Source organism: Sparassis crispa (genome assembly GCF_003851025.1).
Source record: "Sparassis crispa DNA, contig_000000F, whole genome shotgun sequence".
In the NCBI taxonomy this organism is placed as follows: domain Eukaryota; kingdom Fungi; phylum Basidiomycota; class Agaricomycetes; order Polyporales; family Sparassidaceae; genus Sparassis; species Sparassis crispa.
Genome location: NW_020939747.1, coordinates 2,508,614 through 2,531,833, shown reverse-complemented (window position 1 = coordinate 2,531,833; position 23,220 = coordinate 2,508,614). Strand labels below are relative to the sequence as shown.

At 51.0% G+C, this 23,220-nt stretch overlaps 10 protein-coding genes across 10 annotated transcripts; 5 read left to right on the top strand and 5 right to left on the bottom strand.

Annotated features, from left to right (window-relative positions):
- Positions 1–1,233: 1,233 nt before the first annotated feature.
- On the bottom strand, positions 1,234–3,680 carry SCP_0109180 (Beta-glucan synthesis-associated protein; the record flags this gene model as incomplete). Its single annotated transcript, XM_027753148.1, has 11 exons — positions 1,234–1,330; positions 1,390–1,559; positions 1,620–1,730; positions 1,787–1,863; positions 1,925–2,054; positions 2,111–2,161; positions 2,217–2,453; positions 2,524–3,067; positions 3,143–3,336; positions 3,401–3,460; positions 3,516–3,680. The coding sequence occupies 11 exons, from the start codon at positions 3,678–3,680 to the stop codon at positions 1,234–1,236; spliced, it is 1,836 nt and encodes a 611-aa protein (XP_027608949.1).
- A 170-nt stretch (positions 3,681–3,850) lies between these two features.
- SCP_0109170 (hypothetical protein) lies at positions 3,851–5,194 on the bottom strand (the record flags this gene model as incomplete). The annotated part of the gene is made up of 3 exons (XM_027753147.1): positions 3,851–4,683; positions 4,735–4,866; positions 4,918–5,194. The coding sequence occupies 3 exons, from the start codon at positions 5,192–5,194 to the stop codon at positions 3,851–3,853; spliced, it is 1,242 nt and encodes a 413-aa protein (XP_027608948.1).
- A 196-nt stretch (positions 5,195–5,390) lies between these two features.
- Positions 5,391–7,352, top strand: SCP_0109160 (hypothetical protein; the record flags this gene model as incomplete). Its single annotated transcript, XM_027753146.1, has 6 exons — positions 5,391–5,592; positions 5,644–5,762; positions 5,847–6,147; positions 6,202–6,371; positions 6,430–6,588; positions 6,639–7,352. The coding sequence occupies 6 exons, from the start codon at positions 5,391–5,393 to the stop codon at positions 7,350–7,352; spliced, it is 1,665 nt and encodes a 554-aa protein (XP_027608947.1).
- Positions 7,353–7,425: 73 nt separating this feature from the next.
- Positions 7,426–8,953, bottom strand: SCP_0109150 (mitochondrial carrier; the record flags this gene model as incomplete). The annotated part of the gene is made up of 11 exons (XM_027753145.1): positions 7,426–7,437; positions 7,503–7,692; positions 7,741–7,829; positions 7,885–7,929; positions 7,991–8,124; positions 8,180–8,214; positions 8,276–8,475; positions 8,536–8,626; positions 8,744–8,760; positions 8,818–8,828; positions 8,890–8,953. 11 exons carry the CDS (start codon positions 8,951–8,953, stop codon positions 7,426–7,428), a joined length of 888 nt encoding a protein of 295 aa, XP_027608946.1.
- Positions 8,954–9,425: 472 nt separating this feature from the next.
- Positions 9,426–11,132, bottom strand: SCP_0109140 (hypothetical protein; the record flags this gene model as incomplete). Its single annotated transcript, XM_027753144.1, has 5 exons — positions 9,426–9,670; positions 9,720–9,774; positions 9,838–10,206; positions 10,254–10,754; positions 10,806–11,132. The coding sequence occupies 5 exons, from the start codon at positions 11,130–11,132 to the stop codon at positions 9,426–9,428; spliced, it is 1,497 nt and encodes a 498-aa protein (XP_027608945.1).
- A 349-nt stretch (positions 11,133–11,481) lies between these two features.
- SCP_0109130 (zf-C3HC4-domain-containing protein) lies at positions 11,482–12,521 on the top strand (the record flags this gene model as incomplete). The annotated part of the gene is made up of 4 exons (XM_027753143.1): positions 11,482–11,694; positions 11,751–11,883; positions 11,933–12,374; positions 12,434–12,521. The coding sequence occupies 4 exons, from the start codon at positions 11,482–11,484 to the stop codon at positions 12,519–12,521; spliced, it is 876 nt and encodes a 291-aa protein (XP_027608944.1).
- Positions 12,522–12,637: 116 nt separating this feature from the next.
- Positions 12,638–17,714, bottom strand: SCP_0109120 (nucleoporin; the record flags this gene model as incomplete). Its single annotated transcript, XM_027753142.1, has 20 exons — positions 12,638–12,874; positions 12,926–13,068; positions 13,136–13,237; positions 13,289–13,409; positions 13,460–13,709; positions 13,770–13,912; positions 13,967–14,298; positions 14,362–14,447; positions 14,497–14,573; positions 14,623–14,697; positions 14,750–14,882; positions 14,930–15,039; positions 15,094–15,265; positions 15,319–15,424; positions 15,476–15,666; positions 15,717–16,692; positions 16,746–17,161; positions 17,212–17,308; positions 17,358–17,468; positions 17,519–17,714. 20 exons carry the CDS (start codon positions 17,712–17,714, stop codon positions 12,638–12,640), a joined length of 4,074 nt encoding a protein of 1,357 aa, XP_027608943.1.
- Positions 17,715–17,947: 233 nt separating this feature from the next.
- Positions 17,948–19,294, top strand: SCP_0109110 (hypothetical protein; the record flags this gene model as incomplete). The annotated part of the gene is made up of 4 exons (XM_027753141.1): positions 17,948–18,187; positions 18,252–18,538; positions 18,604–18,767; positions 18,831–19,294. The coding sequence occupies 4 exons, from the start codon at positions 17,948–17,950 to the stop codon at positions 19,292–19,294; spliced, it is 1,155 nt and encodes a 384-aa protein (XP_027608942.1).
- Positions 19,295–19,520: 226 nt separating this feature from the next.
- SCP_0109100 (Mitotic spindle checkpoint component mad2) lies at positions 19,521–20,374 on the top strand (the record flags this gene model as incomplete). Its single annotated transcript, XM_027753140.1, has 5 exons — positions 19,521–19,615; positions 19,678–19,788; positions 19,838–19,857; positions 19,914–20,040; positions 20,098–20,374. The coding sequence occupies 5 exons, from the start codon at positions 19,521–19,523 to the stop codon at positions 20,372–20,374; spliced, it is 630 nt and encodes a 209-aa protein (XP_027608941.1).
- A 655-nt stretch (positions 20,375–21,029) lies between these two features.
- Positions 21,030–23,164, top strand: SCP_0109090 (NADPH oxidase; the record flags this gene model as incomplete). Its single annotated transcript, XM_027753139.1, has 9 exons — positions 21,030–21,155; positions 21,207–21,477; positions 21,531–21,920; positions 21,975–22,075; positions 22,139–22,445; positions 22,498–22,662; positions 22,719–22,948; positions 23,002–23,094; positions 23,153–23,164. 9 exons carry the CDS (start codon positions 21,030–21,032, stop codon positions 23,162–23,164), a joined length of 1,695 nt encoding a protein of 564 aa, XP_027608940.1.
- Positions 23,165–23,220: the final 56 nt, after the last annotated feature.

Sequence of the window (23,220 nt, the reverse complement as noted above, 5' to 3'; positions counted from 1 at the left end):
TGCTCCTGTAATTTGACAAAAATTTGCCCAACCTTACAAGCCCTTACAACCTCACATAGCATTGTAGCACATTGTGATGCCATTGCAATTAATTGTCTACGTTACTGAGGGTTGCAATACATCGGGAACGATTACAGAGGTTGCAATACAACCCAATTATTCTGAAGGTTTACAATGTCATTCTAATCTGTTACCACATACCGCGGAGTATTACAATCGTCGTAATCCGTTGTAACAATTGTGCACTTTTGCTGATGTGTATTCCGCAGTCTCAATTGTCAGTGTCACCGCGGCCATATTTGTCCTGGATCGTGAGGGTAGCCGGCGAAGACTTAAGCTCCTACTACCTACTGAATGCCAGAAGATACAGAAAGAAAGAGTTCTTTAAAGAGGTCAGCATGTCAACGGAGATTTGCCGGTTAATGTACACGGACTGGGGGATGGACCTAATTAATGCGAGCCACAAGAATCTGGGAATTAATAATTGTCAACCGCCCAGATGGGAGGTCAGGGGAGGTCGACCGAGATGCGAATGTTCAGGTCTGTGCGTGCGTCACATTGCTACTCCGAGTCTCATTGCCAAGGTATTCAGAGGAATTGACGAGCCGCAAGCAGTCGAAGAAATATTGTCAGAAAACGTAGCAAGTACTCAGCACAGCCGGTGACAGGACAGGACCTGGCGGCAGAGTGTATACGGGAAATCTGATACTTATCCGAGATGTTTTCCTAGGGATCTGCTCCTACAGTATTGTCAAGACCAAACACTAAAAGCAAGCTGCTCTTCGCAGCATGTTATCAGTGACATTGTCGATTTTTTTTCATTCCAGTATGATAATTGAAGAATGCAGGTCGACACAAATCCATGTTCCCGCGCAATTAATCCATCTACAAGGTATATATGTACACGTCCCCCCACGCTGTCCTCTCTAAATGTAAGAGCACATCCGACCGCAAGTAGATGCGGACGGGGCCGGGGTCGCTGTAGGGCGGAGCCACAACAAGCTGTGATGATGGATTCCAGACAAATGCAGAAAGTAGAACATGTACGCCGTGTAAATGCAACGTGTGGCAGTAAAGCAGGACGAAGATGGAGGCAAGCGCCAGGGAAGATCTCTAAAGATGACGTGCAGCGCCGCAGGAGACAACTAAGGTTGGGGTGGACTAGTGTGGTGCGCAGAGCGTAGGTCGGATATTAGCGGACAGCTCGTAATGTCATGAGAGGAGCACAGCACATCAAGGGCATGGCGCTGCGAAGCTGTTGTTCGGAAAGGGTTGGCCAAAGTCACCCCGCCATGTCGTCAGATTCGGGTTCGTGTAAGCCTCCATATACCTAAAGGCAGGAGCACGCTCAGGTTGGATGCTGAACAACACAGTGAGTAGAGGACCCACTGGTTAATATATGCAGCGGTGGGGAAGTCCTTGGGATCACAGCCAACATTGATCTTGCTCGGATCCTGGTATACACGGATATAGTCGATACTCATTGTAGCGGGGAATGGCAGATGCTCCAGGTCAACAGTCCCGAAGTTCTTCGACATACCCAAGTTGACGATGATATACTAACCAGGACGAGTCAATTTGATCAGACTAGAGGCCAAAATTGAACAAGGAGTACCCACCATGGCCTCTTGAGGCACTGGGCGCTGGTTGATCTCAACTATAGGATCGGCAACCATTCCTGACTGCTGCAGAACCCACGCCACCTGATTATTTGCAATCCACGCGATGTACTGGAAAGTGCATCAGCATAACCATGGCTAGTAGGGCGCGAATTCGTCAAACTCACTGCACCGTCGAACCCGGGCTGATACTGATATCCATAAACGGCGTACTCTGCCCCAGTAAGCTCATAAGCTTGCTGGTCTATCATTACATTCCATCTATGTCAACCCACGCTGAAGGAAATTGAACATTTCGCACGCACTGTTCTCGGTGACACCAGATGTCGCCTGCTGGAATGCACCTCCTAGGTACGGATTCAAGAACGTAGCGGTTGTGTTCGTGATAGAGTAGGTCTCCGTGGTATTGTCCCATAGATATTGGTGATTGAACGGCTGATGTGACGGATGAGCACCATATATACCGGAAAATACGATACGCCACCACTCACAGCCCACTGGCTGGACTGCGAAACCTGTCCACTTAAAGGATCCCCAGTGATCTTCGCGTATAGTCGTTAATAATTGTAAGCCTACAAGAAAATGGCAGCTATGTACCTGAGCTTCGAAAATATCAATTTCAGGCGCAGAGCGGCCGACAAATGTACCATCCTCGTGCATGGGGCCAGGATGAGACGACCCAGGGCACGAGCACCTCGAGAGACGCTGTCCAGGCAGGTACGAGAGGATATCACCGTTCGTAGGATCACCGTTTTCCATAGCAGCAAGCGGGAGACTGTTTCTTGTCTGGTTCGGCATCGTACCGACATCACAGTAGTCATACGTATACGGCCACTAATGTATGCAAGAATTTCGGAGTGGGCGTGTCAACGCGCACAGTAGTCTCCAATATAAGCGAACATACCATGCCCTCAAGACTGGCTCCATAGCCCGCACGGCCGAGGTTACCCATTGTCCAGACTGCAGGCCAGAAGCCGACAATGTTGTTGATCCCGGGAAGTACAGCCGAGACCTCGACCAGTCCGCCGGTGAAGCAGAACTTGTTCCAGGTGGTCATCATCCCACTCGTATAGTTGAGATTGTGGTTTTCCTTCGCAGACAGGGTGATCTTCAACGAACCATTTGAAGTGGTGATGGCTGTCGGATCCAGCCATTCCATGTTGTTCGTCTGCCAATAATGCAGGTCGACTGCCTCCCAGTACGGATCGTCTCCTGGCCAGAAAGATCGTCCATCGACGTTGAACTCGTCACTGAACACCAGCTGCCATTTTTTATTGTTGATGTAATCCGACTTGTACAGCGCTTCTTTCGGTGTATCGGTGTCGACGAGGCCAAAATTACCAGGCATGGACGGTACTTGGCCCGATGCATTCATACCGCCGATGTTAAACCCGCCATTTTTAGAGGGCCTGTGCTTTGTAAAATGGCTGATGAGCGGGTATCCGGCGCTGCAAGAGATATCAACGGGAAGATCAATATTTAGTGCGACGTCATTGACTGCGACGTGGTAACGTGAGACGCACAAGAGCGTGACCAAACCGGTCAACAAAATTGCCAAACAGCCTAAGTTCACGACTCCCCGGGCGGTGAAAATGTGTCCACCCTGATCGTGTTTCCGGTCCCGCCTTGGGTCGGGGTTGTGGAGGTCGTCGTCAATCTCCGGATGGTCGAGCGAGAGGTCTGCACCCCACGATGACGGGTCGGGGGCCAACGAAAACTAACGGAGCCCAGCTAACTGTGAGAAAACAGCCGTAACGAAACCAGAGCGAAGGCGCACAAACCTTGTCAGAGATAGAAGCAGGGATGGAGCTATGCTTGTTCGAGCCATACCGAGACTCGTTCTATGGGGACAATCAGACACGCAAAACGCGCATAAGACCAAGCGACGACACTCACGAGCGATGCATCACTGGCCACGCTGCGCAGAGATCTGGGAGGTTGAGCGAGCGTGGCCTGCACGCCAGGGGAGGACCTTGATGATTGGGGAGACAAAAGATTGACGGTTGAAGGAGAGTCTTGCTGGGCGAAACGCCGCTGGGAATGGGACCCATAGGAAGCCATGGTCGTTGGCTCGGACGATGAGGAGGAGGAGAAAGACGAGGAGAAGGGTATACGATGGAGACCGGGATAAGGTGAGTCTCGGTACAACCGACACAACCACCGCTCCGTCCGCCGTGGGAACTTCCATTCGACTACGAGAACATAACTGGAGACATATCAGACATATCCTATCAGCCGCCTGTCCCGTCCATCTCACCGCTGCCGCCCACATCACCTTCCTCGCTGAAATCCAAGCCTGCGCCCTCCAACAGCCCCAGGATCCCTCCTCTCGCCCACGGACTCGCACCACTACGCTCATGCAGCTCCTTCGCAGCTTTCTCTACTCTCGCCAGCCCAGTCTTTTCCCCACCCTCTCCACCAACTTCCAACCCCTTCTCCGCAGCAAGCGCGTCGATCTCCCGTAGCCGCGCCAGGAGTGCCTCATTTGCCTTCTCCAGCGCCTTCCATGTTGCCGTTCCTTCTACCGCACCCGTAGAACTCGACGGCGCGCCCGTGTAAGGGTCGAGAACATCCAACAGCTGCATTTTGTGCGCCCGATAGTTGTTTCGTGTGGTGGTGGGTGGGTGGGTTAACAAAGTGTGCGTCACCTGGGATGGCACTGGCGTGGACCATGCGCTCTGCATACCACTTTGGAGCAAACCTGAACCGGATGATGGTACGCTGTTCTTCTCTACATATTTCTCCAGAGCAACTAGCGCGTCTTTGGCTTTCTTGGCCTTTTCGCGCCTGGATGGGCGGCCCTTCTTCTTTTGAGGACGCGCAAATGATGATGCAGTTTCGTCACTTGTTAACCCAGTAAGCGCAGTAGGTTCTTCTCCGTCCTGAACGAATATTTCTCTCGGAAGCACGCTTGGATTGAAGGGGCGAAGCTCGGAACGGGGCAGGATATGGAACGCCTGCGAATCGATGAGCGTGGTGAGCAGGTGGATGACATACGGTTGTAATGGATGTAGCCCTGGCTCTATCAGAGTTGACGGTAATGTAATAATGGACGTGTAAGCATCTGCCGACGCGTCAATCACAACGAGATGGCGATTAGAAACGCGAGGCATACCAATCGGGACATCGAGGTACTTCGAACAGCGCAGGGCAGGAGTCGACGTAGATGGCTGTGTGGAGTAAAAAGTATACAAAGCGAAGAGCGCAATAACTCTAGCGAGGGGAGGCTCAGTGTCTGCCATACGTTCTGCACTGCCTCGGTCAAAACACCAACACCGACAACACGCAACGCACGCACCCAGAAATAGTCTTTCCGTGACATCGATGAAGGTCTCTCGCGCACGAGCATCAAAGACTTTGAAGTGAATCCAACTCCACCCCAGATCTGTCCATAACTTCTTGAAAAGCGCAAATGGTTGACATGGTTGCTGCGGCCCGACATACTGCTCCGAAAAGGCGTATATCAGACGAGAAATATCTTCGCGCAGAGGTCCGACATAGAGCGAGGAGGTGAAATAGGACGGCTGGAGGGTGATATCGCCGCGAGAGGCTGAGGGAGCGGGCGAAGTGGACATGGCCAAGTTAGCGCTGGGCAGGAGGAGTTGCCAAACGCGTCAAAAGCCAAACAGAGCGCAACACCGCGAACGCGTCGAGCGAACACGTGGCTGAGCACTTGCTTCAAATCACCTTCCTTCTGGCACACGGCTCGATGCTCATGTTTCTGTTCTCGCCACACCACCCATAACACACAACACACTACACTCGACCACGATGTCCAAGATTTTTAGACAGCATAGCAGTGTGGCCTGCTTCTACTGCCAGACGGCGATCACGCCTTTTCCCCATAATCCCCGGTCCTTCCGCTGCCCCAATTGCGACTGCTGGAATCGCTATGGCAATGACGGAGAAATCATCTCAGAAGAACCTGCGATGCATGACGAGAAAATGAATACGCGTTCCTTCGCCAGGCGAGGTGCGTGTCCCCGACACGCTCGTACTAACAACCTGGTTGAATGCACTTCAGGATCCCCGAGAAAAGACCGCTTGCCTAGCATATACGGAAGCGTGTTGTTCTGCCACACCTGCCAGACAAATCAGATGCTCCTTGCTCAACTCCTATCAAACTACCTTCCTCCACAAGATGTGCGTGCCCCCAGCTCTCCACTTCTGCACTCACTCATCTGCCTCTCGCACTGTCTTCACCCTCTCTACTATGCATACATGCAGGACCCAGAATATGCGGAGCGCAGTGAAACTTATGACGAATACCGCCGTTCTGTCGAGGTGCGGTATCCACCCGTGTGTGCCGAGTGTGCGCCCGCTGTAGAGGAGGAGATCCGGCGGCGTGATCAAATGGCGCGCACGCAGGCTCTAGGTGGATTCCTTCACGCGACGAAACGAACAACCCTGCAGGCACCCGAGTCGCAGAAAGATAAGGACCGCCTCCAGCGAGAGATCGCCGCGTGGAAAATAAGGGGTTGTCTCTGGCTCGGAAGCCTTGCATGTGCGCTAGGAGGATATGTTGCAGGTGCGATGTCTCACGGTTTTATGCCTTGCTACCATTTTGCTGATATCGCTTTAGTGGTCTCAAGACAGGGTGTACTGCGATTACCTGGCAGTTTTCGGCTGGTTATACCCGTCATCACCCCCTGTTCCATCTTGTGGACAGTGTGGGATCCGACATACGCGTCGTTACGACGCGAGCAGTTTCAAGGACGGGCAGTGCGCCAACGCGGCAAAAGAGTATACGTCGTGCGTTCCTTAGCAATTACTATGAGTTCAAATTTGGAAGTATTCAACGCTATCGCAGGTTTTACAGATGATGGCATGGCTTTCAAGACTATGTACTTCAGTATTCATCGCATTGTCTTTGTATAGGCCTGAATGGGACCGTGTACAACTCTGGGACGACCCGCAATCGACGGAGGCCCGGATGTATTGTTCTATCTCCATAGTACTTGAATTATTCGTGAGTGTGTGTTCGCATCTTGAATGACTTCACCTCACAGATCTGACCAGGTTCTCGTAACGTCGCATTTCACTCTTCAACTCCAGCATCCACCTAAAATACGTCTCATGGACGGTTCAGAAGATAGATACCAGTTCATGTCTCCCACATCTTCACAGCCCTCTACTCGCAGCACCACGCCAGCAGTAGCTATAGAGCCCGACCTCCTAAACGGCCTGTCACTGTCTTCCAATGGAGTGATGCGCACCACGACTCCCAAGCCAAAACCCATTTTCGGCGTTGCATCATTTCCCGCAGGCCCATCACAATCGCCAAGCCGGTCACATCCTGCAGGCCCGTCATCCACCACACCATCCTCTCCCCTCAGGCACGCCCCACCCAACGATTCCGACATGGAAATCGCAGACGACGAATTCCCATCTGCAAGCGACGACCCGGACGCGATGGACTGGTCGCCCATCCGCCCGACCCAGCACCCGCCGAGATCGGACAAGAAGCCTGTCCGGCTCACAATTCCGGACGACGGCGTCTGGTTGCGGCCACAACGCTTTTTCGCGCCCGAGGAGCCAACGGGGCTAGAGAACCTATTCGCCAAGACGATAAAGCTGGCAGATGACGAGCAGCAGTGCCGCGGGGGCGCTAGCGGGGTGCGGAGACAAGCGGGACGTCGATGCTGGCCAGCGTGGTGGGCGCTAATCGGTATGCTGCCGCTGCTTCCACTCGCTGGGTTTGTATGGTATAGCAGGTGGAAGGGGGTATCATGACACTGTGGAACTCTGTGGGATGATCTATGTTTTATTGCGCTTTCCAGGTTACTTTCGGATGGAACTCTAGAAATTAATGCCTCGTCTGCGACGCGAAGCCATTCAAATGCTCGTTTCATTAGCATCAACATATGACATCATGATACTCACCTTTTCGGCGCCAAGCGTTCGCATGAGACCCTCGTAAACCCACAGCGCAGACGCGTTCGAAGGGAAGGCGCGTATGAGGGAGGGGCCGAGCCCACGGAAGAAGCCGAACAGTCCACCCAGTGCGTAGATCTGTCGCACCGTTGCGACCAACGATGGCCGCGCAAGTGTGTGCGGGGTGGCCATCATCCGGCTGACGGTGTCAATGAAGAATATCAGAGAGCAGCGCCGTAGGACATACTTCTTGATGTTGTCCGCAGGGATACCCATGCCCCAGAAGGCGAACGAGGCGAAGCCGCCTGAGAGAAAATTCGCAGTTGCCGCACTGATCTGCAGTTCCGCGTACTTAGCCTGATATGCAAACGTTAATTTAGGGGGGGTTCACCTCGTACGGTGTTCCGTTCAGCTGGGAGAATCCGCGCATCAAAGCCTGACAAATGTAAACTGAGATCCAAGCTTCGACCATCTACTCTGAGCCAGGGAGATCACACCTCAAACGAGAGAAACAACCATAGGAAGTTGCTCCTGAACGCAAGACTGCCTGTAAAACCCGTCCACAAGCCTCTGGCGCCCTGACTGCGTATAATTTGCTTTGCACAGTCTATTGGTCCTCGATATTGCCTATCTGAGAATCAAGAATTTAAAATCAGCGTGCATTCAGCATACGGGTTAGTGCACACCTTTCAGATGTTCCATAGGCGTAGCAAAGAAGGCGCTAGAGTCGTGACAGTCAAGGTTATTTCTCTGGGAGGTCAGTAGGCAGAACGAGACAATACCTGGTCAATCCTGCACATAGGCCCGCTAGCCCATGACCGACCAGTGTTAGCCTCTTCTTGCCGCTGCCCGGAGTGAGTTCCGTAAAGTGATGTCTTATCAAGAAAAGTCGGTAGTTGTGTAGCGACCCGAGCAGTACCGAATCAATGGCAGCCCACCCCACGGCAGGAGGGGTGACTCCTTTGTATAACGCGAAAATAGACTAAAATGAGAGAAGGGGGGCTATGAGCTGGACAACGTTTGGAGGCGGGACAGAACAAACTTCGTTTCGGATTGTTTGCAGTAGGCAATCGATGGCTCCGCGGTAGGTGCCAGGAGGGGAGCATTGTATGCGTGTCTTAATGGTGTCAAAACTTGATCACAGGGAGCATCGTCATTATATTCAAGGCTTTTACGGATTGAAGTTCAATAAATGAGAAACATGGACACATCGACGGCATAATATACCTTACAAAGCGGTCTCGACATACCCGTGCCCTACAGTTACCTTTAATCATGGGGATCATCGTCATGATCTAGGTACACGAGTAATGAAGCTCCATACCTTCGTTAGACCTGATGGGCATGAGCTAAATCACGGCCCGTTGACTTTCGGAACCGTGGCGCGCACACTCACCGCTACCCACACCCGCAACTGCCCCTACGAGTCGGAGATGGCCTGTATCTGAATCTTCAGCCATCGTCAAGCGGTCCTCGATACGTTGGACAGGTGAAGACTGGAGACAAGTACGTGTCCTAGGGTCACATACGACGAGCGCCTATCCGTACGCTAGGCTCATAGATACAGCCTCTAGTTAGCGGAAGACAGCCGTTCCCTTCTAATAGGGGCTGAGATCATTACCGACTGCCCTCTACGCATGAAGCTCTCTGAGTAAGCGCCTTGCGACGTACTTGCGACGGCGCGCTGAGCCATATCGTTCGAAAGCTACATTCAAGTTCTGTTGCTACAACAAGCTCTATTGGCACCAAATAGTCTGCTGTACATCCTATCCGTCGTAACAACAGGCAGTGCTCGCACAATCGGAACCCATGCTAAGTCAAACGACACGTACTCCGGGTATCCGCTGTACCACATCGATACAGATGTAAAACAAAACATGGGGTTCACCGCACCTGTCAGTCCTCCAACTCAATTGTGCTCCGAGTCAAGAGTCATTTTATGTCTGATGATCTGCGTCCTGTGAGGCGTGGCGAGGCCAGGTCGACTTTGACTCCGAGATCTTCCTCGTTTCTCTCAACCGCTATTCGCTTTGAGGCACGGCTGCCATCATGACTGTTTTCCGATTCATGTCTGCGCTTCGGGGCGGAAGTGTTGACTCGCTCAACCCGAGGTCCGGTTGCGACAGAAAACACTCGGCGCGGTCTCTGCCGATATATCTGCATGAGCTTGCGGATGGCTGCCAGGAGAATCAGATCGCAGACAAAGATAAAATGCGGTGTTTGTACTTCTCTCGTTGCGCATGACAAAGTGGGCCCATGCCTTGGCGGTCCTCTGTGGATACTAAATTTCCAAGACACGGGTATTCACTGGCAAATACAGGACTAGAATTTGCAGCAAACATACCTTCATGTGGAATGGCTCCCACTTCTCGGAGAACTTCAAGTCTTCCCAATCTGGTTTGGCTGCAATAAATCTGGCAGCAATTCTGAAGTCCGCAGCGGTATATGGCCCTCCAGTGTCTCCCATGTCCCGAATATCCTGGTCTGTATCAGGGAACTCTTCTAGATCGCCCAACTCTTTTTCACCTTCCTCACTTTCCTCGCTGCCCTCGCTGCTTGAGTATTTCGATCGGTCTTGCTCATCTGAATTTGAGTCATCATCTGCCGAGGATTGGTCCCGCTTGGTGTCCCGTTGGGGTTTCAAGATTCTGTCCACTGCGTGGCGATGTTGTTGGAAATAACTCCTCCACGATTGCCATGAATGATGAGGAGCCTAGATACCGTAAGACTATATACCATTGCAACACCATTGTCACTTACTTTTTCGGCAAGCCCAGTGGCAATCTTTGACCTAGAAACATTGGGATCTTGCTTCACCTGCCACTTGATGTACTTGAAGTAGAACACCTTATCTGCTTCTGTAAAGGCCATGCGACCACCCGAGAGCGCTGCGCGTGGATCGAATGGTGGTGGAGTAGGACAGTGAGCAGATGAACAGCTGTTGGGAGACGAAGGTCTAGAAGATGTTGTTTCATCTTTGTATGAGCGTTGTGAGGCTGCAGAGCGCACACGAGGGGTGTTCGATGTTGATGGTGTCGGGAGTGGGTGAGAGGTGGGGGGATTGATGTTCTTGGACCTTAGAGATGATGAGATAGTGACATGCACTCCATCGACTGAATCTCTCGACGAAGTCGCTTTCGGCTGTTTACTGGAGGATGCAAGCGACGAGCCACTACTCTCGGGAACGGATATCCGAGTAACGATAGAACGGTCGTGCTCCAGATAGTAATCTTTCCATGCACTCGCAGGATGATTATTAACCTGCAACGACATACTTCAGAAGACGAATATGTGGATCACGAGGATACATACACCGTGTAAACCCTCTAATGCTTCCCTTGTGGACTTTCCATTGACCCAGCTAATCCGAATGGCTTTGATGATGACCTCAACGTCTTCCGGTGATCCAACTGGGGCGTTCTGAATTACTTGAGTATTGTTCCAATTCTGTTGCGTCATCATCATGTGTGTGTTGAGTGCATACGCATTCTGGAATGCATGTGCCATGTACTGGGGAAGTGATGCCATGCCGTTTAGACCGGAAATGTCGGGGAGCTGGGAGGGAAATGAGCCTGCAAACTGGTTTGCGCCGTTAACCTGAGCTTGGGCAATGTTCATCGGAAACTGGTTCTGCAACATCGTATTGGCTGGAAATACATTCGGCATAGACATCCCTAGAGGGAGAAAAGGTTGTGCATTAATTCCAGGTAGGTTCACCGAGCGGTTGCCTGCTGCAGTCGAGGCAGGTGCGGTAGATATATTCCGAGTACCGGACGGACCCGAATTCATCGTTTTGGTTGGCGAGTACACAGAAAAGTACAGAGAGCACCTGGAGTTGGTCACGAGTCAGAGAGAGCGAGACGATGCTGAGGACGGGCCGCCTGTCGAGATGACGGTGGCCGGTGGACGCGTCCTAGCAAGATGCACACGAGATCTATCTAAGTCGCGAAGCGCTCGATACCCATCACGTGATGACGGCTGTACCGTTATGGTCATCTCCACTCCGAGTCGGACATCACATGTTACATGCACACCGGCTCCTCAGGCGTACCGAGCAATTGCTGAAGTTTATAATACTAACCGCCTGGGTATCTCACCGCCCAAGATGTCGGAAGGAAAGCAATGTCGCATATGCTTCGATGGAGAAGATCCACAGCTAGGAAGGCTCATCAAACCATGCCTGTGCAAGGGTACGATCAGCGTGAGTCCAGCACTACTAGTTTGAGCGTCGCGGGTAGGGCTAAGCCTTCAATGAAGCATGTACATGTGAAGTGTCTCCAGAAGTGGCGCAATACTTCGCATAATCCTGGGGCTTTTTACTCGTGCCCTCAGTGTGGTTACAAATACCACTTCGCACGCACGCGAGTAGTAGGCATCGCAACTAACCCAGGTAAGTCGTTGTCGTACGTGCTCCCAGTGTCATTCACTCGACTTTTCAGTTGTTGTAGCTGCCGTCTCGTCGATTCTATTCACTGTCCTCGTCCTCTGTAGCTCTTTCGTTACTACCTCTCTCTTGTCAGACGAGGAGGACCCTCTAGGCTCTACCTATAGCTTGTACTATCCGTTCGAGATGTTCCAGAATCTCGTACGGGCTACCATCCGCATACTCATCGACGACGGGCTACTTGACGAGTCCGTGGTTCAGCAACTCATGAATGGTACATCCACCGGTGCCTCACATGGTTCGCCTAGTCTCCTGAGACGTCTTCTGCGACGCTTCTTGCTGGGCCTGCCGGTCGTAGGAGCAGGCTCCGTTGCCCATATGCTCCTCTCAGTACCGTTGCCGTTCCACTGGCTCAGGATCAGATCCCGCGTTGTGCGCGACTCCAGGGATCTCGTCGCTCTAGCTATAGTCGCTGTCGTGCTAATGGGTGCTGCCAGGTCAGCATTGAACCTCAGTTGGAATGTAGAACATTAATATCTCATATATACGTTTCCAGAGCGCTTTATAAGGTGTATAAAATCACCGAGAGGCTCACGCAGTATCTCCTGTTGCGTGCTGAGGACGCAATATTGGAAGTTGCTTGACGGATTTTACTCCGTTCCCTTCTCAGTCTCCACCATAAAGGTCGTACAATTCATATGCAGTAGGGTAGTAGTAAACATCCGTAACATTATTGACATATTGACATATTGTCCAGTATCTACCAATTTCGTCGCAGTTGCCGCTTGACATTCTCGTACGCAGCTTTTGTTTCTGTCCGTCTCGGTTCCAGTTCTGCAAGGTACTGGTCTACCGCTTGGTCTACCCGGAACACGGGGAATTCATCCCGAGCAGCAAGGGATGTCGGCCGTATTGCCTCCTCTACCCAGTCCGTCAACAGCACAGCTATATCGGAGGAGATGGCTTGGACGTTTGCTTGGTCGTTAAACGGTGGTATCTAATGCAACGATTTCACGGTGTGAGGGTTGACCAAATGGTATACACGTACCTGTGACTCGTACATCTCGTTGAGGATATCCCAGATCTCAGAATGTGGCACGCCACATTGCACTAGTATCCGAGGTGCCCACCCATACGCAACTGTTCCTTTGTGGGCCAAGTTGAAGCGCACGAGCAAAGAGGCGATATGACCTGTGGCATATCCGGACAGCATACGATCAGACTTATGGAACTGTCATGAAGGCACGTAAAAGCATACGTAGTGGGAAGGCGCTTTCGGATGGGTAGAAGCGTTGACCCAGTGGAACGACCTTCGCCATTATCTTGTCAGCGCCGACCTTGGGTTCCACTCCATCCAGTGCTTCAAAGACAGATTAGAACAATTCACCTGAAGGCATCCGATCTGATTCACCTTCCTCGATAATCTTGTTCCAGATTGGCCGTACGACGTTCTCATCACGGTGCCCGGATACGTGCAAAATGAGAAGTTGCATCGGGAGCAGATCAAACGGAATAGCATATAATTGATACAGCTATGTACGGCCGTAAGGTGAGTCCTCTTGATGGGGATGTGGAGACATACCTCTGTGATCGTCATTAATCCCTTGGCCAGCAGTTTAATTCTGGCCTCGGCCTCGGGTGATTCATGCATATGCGGCTGTAAAGTAGTGCACAGCTCAAGTTGTACCTGCGCAACCTCTAGCCTCTCTTCGAGATCGGTGAGGAAGGCAAGTGCAGTCTCATATCGACCACCGACGGAGATTGGATGAGATTTGGCATTTGCAACAGCCAAAGTCAGATATTCCACGCGCGCCTCTAGTGGTAGGTTAAAACTTCAAAATGGCAGATTGAGTTAGTCATCGGCAGTTTCGCGCAGGGTGAATGAGACCAACTCAGTAGACTCTGCCAACGCTCCAAGGACTTCTGCTGCTCTTAGTGGCTGGCCATCCTTGACATAGAACTGCCAAAGGAGTTGGAACTTTTCCACGGTAATAGGTTCACGTCTTAGATGTGCTTCCAAGTAAACCGGCCGCATCTGGTCAACGAGATATCAAGCCGCTACAAGGAACGGAATACGGGCATAACGCACTTCCAATAACTCATCTGCCATGCCTCGTTTTATCAACCAGTCATAGAGAGTCGAGTGGAAGATCTCGTCATCGCTAGCGAAGGCGAGCTCGTATGCGTGAATACGCACGGTATCCGGATCGTCGGTAGTCACAGCTTGCGCGTCGGACTTCGCAGCTATACCTCGTTCCTCAAAGACAGAGAGGGAATCGAGGACCAAGTCATAGCAGTTCATGCGTCGTTCCCAGTACTTTGCTCGACGATCATTAGCTGGACATCCTGCAAGCCAGTATTCCTTTCCCTTGCCATCGGTGTCGAACGTCACTGCGCAATGAAGAGGAAGCTGGATAGCTCCTGAAAAAAGTGGAGTCATCAGAACGACGTAGGCCAACCTGGAAATGACTGCACAGGACATACCTTTCGCATAGTTGAGCTGCTGATAGTCTCCGCACACTTCTCGCAGCTTTTCGAACTCCAAGATACGCGCGCCTTTCATGAACAGCCTAGAAAATGATTGGATACCGCAGGATGATGACAATTATGCGGATCTACCTGAGGGAGTCGCTGAGTAGAGCTTGACGTTCAGCAAAGCTTCGTGTTTCCACGGCTCTGCGAACATTTTCTATAGCCTACGACCAATTGAGACCAACTTTGCACAAAAATCTGAGGATCATTCACTTTGTACAACATGACGTCATCCGTGCTGCAGAAGGAGCCGCATCGTTGCTGCAATACCTCGCTTATCGTGTCAACCTGGAGTGCGATCTTCAATGAATTGACAGCCCAGGTTTTCACCTTAACTCACACTGATTTGTTGCCCTATCTGTTGATTGATGATGACATTAACCAAGGCTCGAGAACCTGTGACCCCGTTCTGGCTGGTGATTAGGTCTTCGAAGGTCATAGAAGTGACCATCTGCCGTGTCTCAGAATCGCAACTGGAAGTGGTCAGCGACGATTGCAGAACCGTATAGCTGTGACGTACTGCTTCACAATATCTCCAAGCTGATGGTCACTTAAAAGCAAGACAAAAGAGATAGCCTCTATTGTCCGTCCTAAAAGACTGAGAAGTTCAGAGACAGAGCTCTGCTCTGCCTGCAAAATACGATGAACTTCCTAGCGCGACATGCTCACAAGTTCTACGCTCACCTTCCATGCTTCCTGCTCGCTTGCGGTGGATGACCGTGCACTAGTATGATCTCCGGGTGCCGAATGGAATAGATGGGGGTTCGTATCTAGAAGCTCTTTCAGGGCATACAGGTTCTTCTGCGCAGTAACAAGTATGTCTTCGTGTATCTCCAGCTCCTGTGCTCCGTTTCGTCTGCGCAGGAAACCATCAGTCAAACTCTTCCGCAGACAGAAGGAAGTGCTCACCCCGTTCTCATTAATTTAGCTTTCCAGAAGGGTCTGACAAGCCGTGCGAAATACAGTGCAAACCCTTCCCGTCTCCCGCTGTAGATAGCGGTACCGAATCCCTCGTCTTTTTGCAAATTAGAGGCACATAGATCAATCGAGAGTCAGTGGAACCTACTAGTTCCGTATGTGGCTCTTTCGGCCCACGTCGGTCGTTGCCCAATTTCATAGAACGCCTGTTTAGCAACGACAGCAAGCTCAGGGCTTACAGTGCTAATGGTTCCCAACTTGGAGTCTTCGCCAATGTCCAAGAATGTATTACCACTCGCGACTGCCAGAAGCATAGCGCAAGTCTGATCTCGGCCGTAGCTACGCAATGTGAGTGGAGGCAGCTCAGCAACTTGAACTGACAAACTCACCTATCCCTAAACTCCATGAGTGGCTGCGCATTGCCCTCCACTTGGGATTCTTCAATGACATCCTTCAGCTGATCCACCGCTCTCCTCTTCGACAAGATGGTCAATCCAACATTCGTGAGGATCATGAACTGCCGTGTGGAATCTGAAAATTGATAAGCGAGTTCATTCGTGGCAGTGGGACGAGCATCGCCGGATTTCACTGACGACGGTGCTCGTCGAGGGACAGTAGCCATAGCCCATGTGCGCCCAGGAATAGATAGAAGAGTTGCACTCTCAATCAATGGTGGTCGAGGTGGACCAGGGATCGTGCCATAAGATGTGCTAGCATATTGTGGTGTCGGCTCTAGAGGAGAAGGCCCACGGTATTGTCCAAGAGATCCTATTCGGGTGAGGTCGGGAGACATACACAGAATATAGTCTGTACCATCGACATCGCCGGGTTGGGCTGCTATGGTCAGCCCAACATCGTAACAGGAACTCTCCAGACCAGATACCATGTATGGTCGCGCAGTAGACTGAGGAGTGTGAGAAGATCCGTAGCCAACCGCAGAAGTGCTGTGGTATGCGTTCGACTGCTCGTCGGGATGGAGCAAATTCGGCGGAGGTAACCGTACGTGTATGAGCTGCATAAGTTTAATAGCACCTTGTGCACTGGCACCAAGACCACCATAGTTTGAAGCAGAAATTGTCGGTGCAAAAAAGAGGCGAACACCTTTAGTTGTAATGGCCATAAGCTGGACACCAGACTTCGATTCTGACGGGTCCACGACATGCAGCGCAATGATCTGGAAATTCTGCAGCGTAAGCGCGGGGGACCCAGGGGCTATATCCTGAGCACCCTTGTACAGGTTCGATATAGTCTGCACATGTTGGATGCTTTTGTCGCCGCTTGGTCTGTAGACTGCTATGGTATTCTTGGCGGTCAAAGTGTAAAAGCAACCCCGAGCGCTATCCGAAACGGCGGATATAATACGATCTGTGAACATCCTTATCGTTTAATCATGGCTATCCCTAAACGGTCACTCTCACCTTCTAACTTTGGAGCTGATAGTCGAGGTATGAGAGTTTGGACACCTCCAACCGAATGGTTGATAATCTGCACCCTCTTCCCGAACCAACCTTCTTTCTCCTGATAATGCAATTCATACAGACAACCATCTTGTACGCCACACATGAAAATTCTCCCTTCCTGTGTTCCTATCACAGATGACATTTCGACGTCACAGGAGATGGTCATGTCCGTGGCATACAACTTGAGCACTTTGTGTGTCCGGTTGTTAGGCCCTGTCACCGTCTTTACGGAAAGGCCAATAAGAACGACCGACACGGGAGTGCAAAGAACCAAAAGGTATGTTATCTCGTCGATAAATATGCCGGGTCTGGGCTTCACAAGTGCGACATCCGTAATGACATCGGGCTGGTCAGCGAATGAGTCCAACACATGGCTGGGGAAACACTAAGTTAAGAGAAAGAGTATGTTACATGTTTGACTCACACGTCGATATAGTCCCATAGAAAGAGACTATGGTCAATTGTGACCCATACACGCTCAATTTCAGGCATCAATCCCATGTGTGAAGGTACATTTGTTACTGGACTTCGTTAAACTCGACATGAAAAAAAAATTCCATACACACGCACTGGTATAATACTTGAACAACCCCTCTGGAATACCGATAAGCCTTCTCTTCTGGAAGGGGACGCGATAATCGTCGGGAAAAACAGAGTACGACGACGAAGACTTTCCATTGGCTGTCGACTTTTGTTGAGAAATAAATTTGAGAGACAACATTCGAACATACGACTAGCGAGTAAATCCCCCAAGTCTGGGATGATCTGAGTATCCTTGACGTGCTGCTCCTGCAAGGCGCGGCTAGCGCTCTGAAGAGCAGGCAGGTCCAGTACGGGGACCGGTTTCGCAAGAGACTGGGTACGCTTAGATTTCCCATACACAGACCCGAACAGATTGGTAGAGGAAGAGGGCGCAAAAGGATTCATGGTCGTCGCGTACTTAGTGTGGCGAAGAGGTCGCGGTGCTGAAGGTGAACTTCAACGCGACATTTTGCCACAGAAAGTCACGTGCACTCGCGCTTGTACCCAAGCCATGCCCAAGCTGGGCCATCCTTATTCTTCTCTTTGTCCTCCGTGGTTCTTTCTCCCGTCTCCGGGTCGATTTGTGTGCGACATTTCTACTTCTCTTCACGCTCTTTTCGTGTTCTCGAAGTGCTGCGATGAAGTCGTCCCTGCACCCCACTATCCAGGATTCCATTCTTCAGGCGATACGCCACCCGCAATTCAACGCCTCACTACCCCCTCTATCTGACGATACCTGGGCCAGACTACTATCCCCGTCAAGCCAAGCGCGAGCTGAAAATGAGCGTCTGGAATTCCTGGGTGACGCTCTGATGTATGCTACAATCGGACGCCAGCTATACGGGCAGATACCTGACGGTTCCCCTCATCTATACACTGTGGGTCATTCTGGGTCAACTATGCACTTCTTGTTCGTGGATTCGGCCTCACCAGACCTCTCAGGCTCTCCGCGCGGCTCTGCATTCCAATGCCACTTTCTCTCATCTTGCCGAAAGGCTGGATATCCTGGCAGTCAATAGCTCGGTCTTAGAGGCTTTGACTTATCGCACGTTCGGCGAGGGCACTTCGGCTCCTTCGAAATCGAGAACTCAGATCAAAGCCACTGCAGATCTGTTTGAAACACTGATCGGAGCGTACTACCTAGATCGTGGATTTGAAGCTCTCTGTGACTGGGTCCGCAATCTCTATACCCCTCTAATTGTGACTGCAAAAGAAACATTCTACAAATGGTACGGCACAGGGTAGTTTCTCATTGTTCTTTTCGTCCTCATCCACATGCCTGTCTCGGGTATAGGCAAACAGCTACGGGCAGGATGAAACGGCTCAGACGCAGTCCTATCTCGGATCGTGTGGCCAAAAGGTTCAGAGGAAATAACATACTGGAAGAAGAAAAGAAGTCCATACGAATTAACCATGGATTTATTCCCTCTGTTTATACGTCCGTGAGCAGCTCAGATGGTAATCACTTCTCATCACGTCGGTCCAAGTCTAAAGCTGAGAATTTTGACCGTTGTCATCTAGTCATGTCTGTTGGCGTCAGCTCCAATGCAATATTGATTCCGAACGCGGCGAATAGCTCAACACCTATTATTGTCGGCGGTCTATCAGGTCTATCAGGGAGCTCCGGTCAAACACGCCACACAAAATCTGCCTTCAAGCCGGTGGTCATCGATCTTACTGCTAGCCCTGATTCCAATGACGATGAACGATGTGTATCCGCCAAAACTCCGGTCAGGAGTCGCATCTCCCTTCCTCTTCCTCGCCGACGTCTGCCATCCGGAAATCATACAGCACTGCCTACCGTTGTTCGCCGAGACCCCCCCAAATACGTCGTTATCGATTCTGATGATCCGGATGGTTCGACCTCATCTGCTGATGAATACATGCTGGAACGAATGCTAATAGTGGATGACACAGATGGCGAGGGCAGTAGGCTCACCGACGAAGAATCGGATATGACAACGGACAATGCGAAGGGGACCTAAAAGGTAAACTTTGCGTAATTCATGTTCTCCTATGTTGTTTTGTCATTAAGCGATTTCCTGTATATGTCTCTGTATGAGAATATGCGTTGTAAATGCAAGAATAATAAAGGGCGCATGAATGACAGGGAAGAGACGCAAGCCACGTGATGGACGCGTCTAACACGCGAACCGTGACAGACGCGAACCATCACAGAAGACCTACTTCTGACCTCTACCCTCCTCTACCATGCCACCAACAAAACAGGCACCTACTCGCCAAGCGATAACGCTGAAAGGTTCTACCAACCTGGTCACCGAATTCTTCAAGTTCTCTGCCAATACGTCCGTCGAAGCGATGCTGTGTGACGGCTTTCTTTCTAAATTGACGTCTTCTCTTTGTATAGAATCCTCTTCCAGCGTGGTGTTTACCCTGCAGATGATTTCCACATGGTAAAGAAATATGGCCAAACAGTGCTCGTAACTCAAGACCTTGCTCTGGAGAACTACCTTGAGAAGTGAGTGCGGGCTTGAGTTACGTGTTCTAAACGCCTAATCCAGCATCAGGATCTTGCAGCAAGTCAACAGTGAGTGAGCGTGCGTGTCAAATTATTTCATCAACTCAACTTATGTCATTTTCCAGGGTGGCTGCTCACAGGCTCCGTTACGCAGCTTGTGCTGGCCATCATATCGAAGGATTCACGTACATCGCTTGAACGCTGGGTCTTTGACATCAACCTTGTTGAACAGCCTGCCGGATCAAATGAACCGTATGCGATTTCTTGTCCTCCCACACAAAATTTGGAGGATGACTTTGAGCCTTTAAGGTCACCAGCAAAACCTGAAGCCGAGATTCAGGCCGAAATTCGAAACATCTTAAAGCAAATTGTTTCAACTGTCACGTTCCTACCCGTCATTGACGAGCCGACTGTCTTCAACATTCTTGCCTACACGTCAGAATCCGCTGACATCCCTGCTGACGAGTGGATAGATACCGATCCACTGGCCATTGAAGCTGGGAAGAGCCAGCAGGTGAAGTTGAGAAGTTTCAGCACGGACGTGCACCGAATAGAGGCCATGGTGGCATACCGTTACGAAGGGTAAGGAGGGCCATCTCGACTATTACTTAGCGATTCAGCCTAGTTGCCTCTGTATGTGGATGCCATCAATCGATGGTAGTTCGGGTGTACGGAAACAATGTTTGTTGTCTGGTCCTCACTCGCACAGGTTAGCACTATATGGAATGTCTTAGGAAGTTTATGGGTGGGACTCTGATGAGGGTGTCACTGAACTCTCAATTGCACGGTCACCATAGGTAAGAGATGGTACCCACGGCCCGCCTGAGACGGTGGTCGTCACTCTATGCTCGAGCCTATGCTCCGGATCCCTAGATGTGATATGTGCTTTCGACCGTTGTGAACCTGGCATGGACCACTGGTTGCACTGTACATACTTGTCAATGAGTCGTGTTTAACGTTCCTCGCAACACGAGTAGACAACGAGACAGCATCATCTCCGCTGTTCGAGAGTTGGCGAGAGAATTTTTATATGACGATTGCCATGGCCACGGATTAGCGCGAGCTTCACATGCGAACTTCGAGCTGGTCGCGATGCGTGTAGTATATCAAGCGACCAACAAAGTTCCTACTTCCCCATAACTACTGCTCTCTTTCCTCTCTTTCCCTTCCTCTCGTTCTGCTTTCTGTTCGTTCGGCCGGCCCTCTTCTGGTATCAGGATACCTCTCATCATTTCACGCACATGGGACGCATAGCAGTTGTTGAAGGCTGGTTCCGTCGCGAGTTCCTCAGCCCCAGACGGGCTATTTTCAACTTCTTGTTCTACGGCATCCAGTTCACTCTTTTTGGCGTCGGATGGTATCTTCAGGTACGACTCTTCCAACTGGTGCCTGAAGACCGTAATGACATTGTACCACAGGCAACAGATAATAAATTGGCAGCGCTAAATGGGCTCAAGTTCTCCGTTTGGATCTCTAGGGGAGCTGGTCTTGTTCTGGCTTTCTGCGGCGGTATGCTGCTGGTTCCCATGTTGCGCAACATTATCCGTGTTGTTCGTCCCAAATTGGCCTGGCTCTTTCCCGCCGACGAGAACATATGGTTCCATAGACAAGTCGCGTATTGCATGGCGTTCTGGAGCATGGTTCATACTTCGGCGCATTATGTGAACTTCTTCAACGTTGAGCGCACGCGTACGATCCATATTTTTTGCGAGTGTTATCTCCTTTTCATTGGGTTGTCTTAGAGGTTCGACAGGAGATCGCCCTGGACATTCATTACACTCAAGCAGGCGGCATAACGGGTCACTTCATGCTTCTGATCATGCTTCTGATCTATACCACCGCTCATCACAAAGTCCGCCATCAGTGCTTTGAAGCGTTCTGGTACACGCACCACCTTGCCTTTTTCTTTTTCATCGGCCTTTACTCGCATGCGACCGGGTGTTTTGTTCGTGACACCACCGACCCCGCCTATACGGATACATTCCCATTCTACAATCCGGAGTTCTGTCTTGGATACGAGAGCTGGCGTGTCACTATATGGCCGGGCATCATCTACTTTGCTGAACGGATGTGGCGAGAGATCAGGGCTCGGAGGACCACTCGTTTGTCGAAGGTCCTCGTGCACCCTAGTGGTATTTATGACACAGTATTATTTCTCATTCGTCGACTGAACTCGCTTGATGTAGGTGCCATGGAGTTGCGTATCGTGAAGCCTAGCTTCAAGTATGTTGCTGGCCAGTGGCTGTTCATTCAGGTTCCAGATGTGTCTAGTTGGCAGTGGCATCCGGTATGTGTCGATACTAGACGTTAGGGCTCTGTACGTCCTCACTCACGTCCGGTATTCCTCTAGTTTACTATCACCTCTGCACCTGAAGATCCCTATGTCTCTGTGCACATTCGTCAGGTGGGTGATTGGACTAATGCGTTGGGTGAACGTGTAGGAGCAGGCCCTGAGGTTGTGGCGATGATGACACGGACTGCTATGAAAGGCAGTGAGAAAGACGACAGCGTCTACGGTACCCGTGGCGACTACGTAGAGCTCGACTCCAGTGCTATGTCACGCCCATTGCCGACTGTTAGGATTGACGGTCCGTACGGTGCCCCGGCTGAGGATGTCTTCAGCAATGAAGTTGTGGTGCTCATTGGTGCTGGAATTGGTAGGTGGTGAGCATATCTTGTGCTTTCGTTGGACTGACCAAACGCTTTCAGGTGTAACGCCTTTTGCTTCAATTCTAAAGCACATTTGGCACCGTCAGAAGAAGGGCACTCTTCAGTCTTTGAGACGTGTTGAATTTTTCTGGATCTGCCGGGATGCCCCTTCGTTCGGATGGTTCCAAATTCTCTTGCAGGAAGTCGAGGCTGCTCAAGTTGATCGTAGGACTTCCGTACCTTACGACGGGAACGTTCGCTGATGCCATTGGTCACAACAGCCAACTTTCTCCGCATCAACATCTATCTGACGCAGAAGATAAACGAGGACATGCTCTGGAATATAGCCGTCAACGATGCGGGTGCCGACTACGACCCGCTCACTTTGCTCCGTACGCGCACAATGTTCGGCCGCCCGGACTGGAAAAGTGTCTATGGGCGCATGCGTCAAGCAATTGAGATCGGACAGTATCTCCCTGGTAGCCAGTCGCAGCTCAAGACGAAAGTTGGAGTGAGTGTTCATACGTTGACGAGCGCTCCTATATTACTCATGAAAATACCCAGACTTACTACTGCGGTCCTGGCGTCATCGCAACGGCTATCAAGGAGGCTTGCAAGGCCAACTCCACGCCGAACATCACTTTCAATTTTGCGAAGGTAACCGTCATTTAACACTTAACTTGATCAAATAATGACCATGGACCATGTACTGTAGGAGCATTTCTAACGTTCAGATTCAGACTACGAACGAAGTGGAGGAGGGACGGAGGGCAGGCCCTAGAA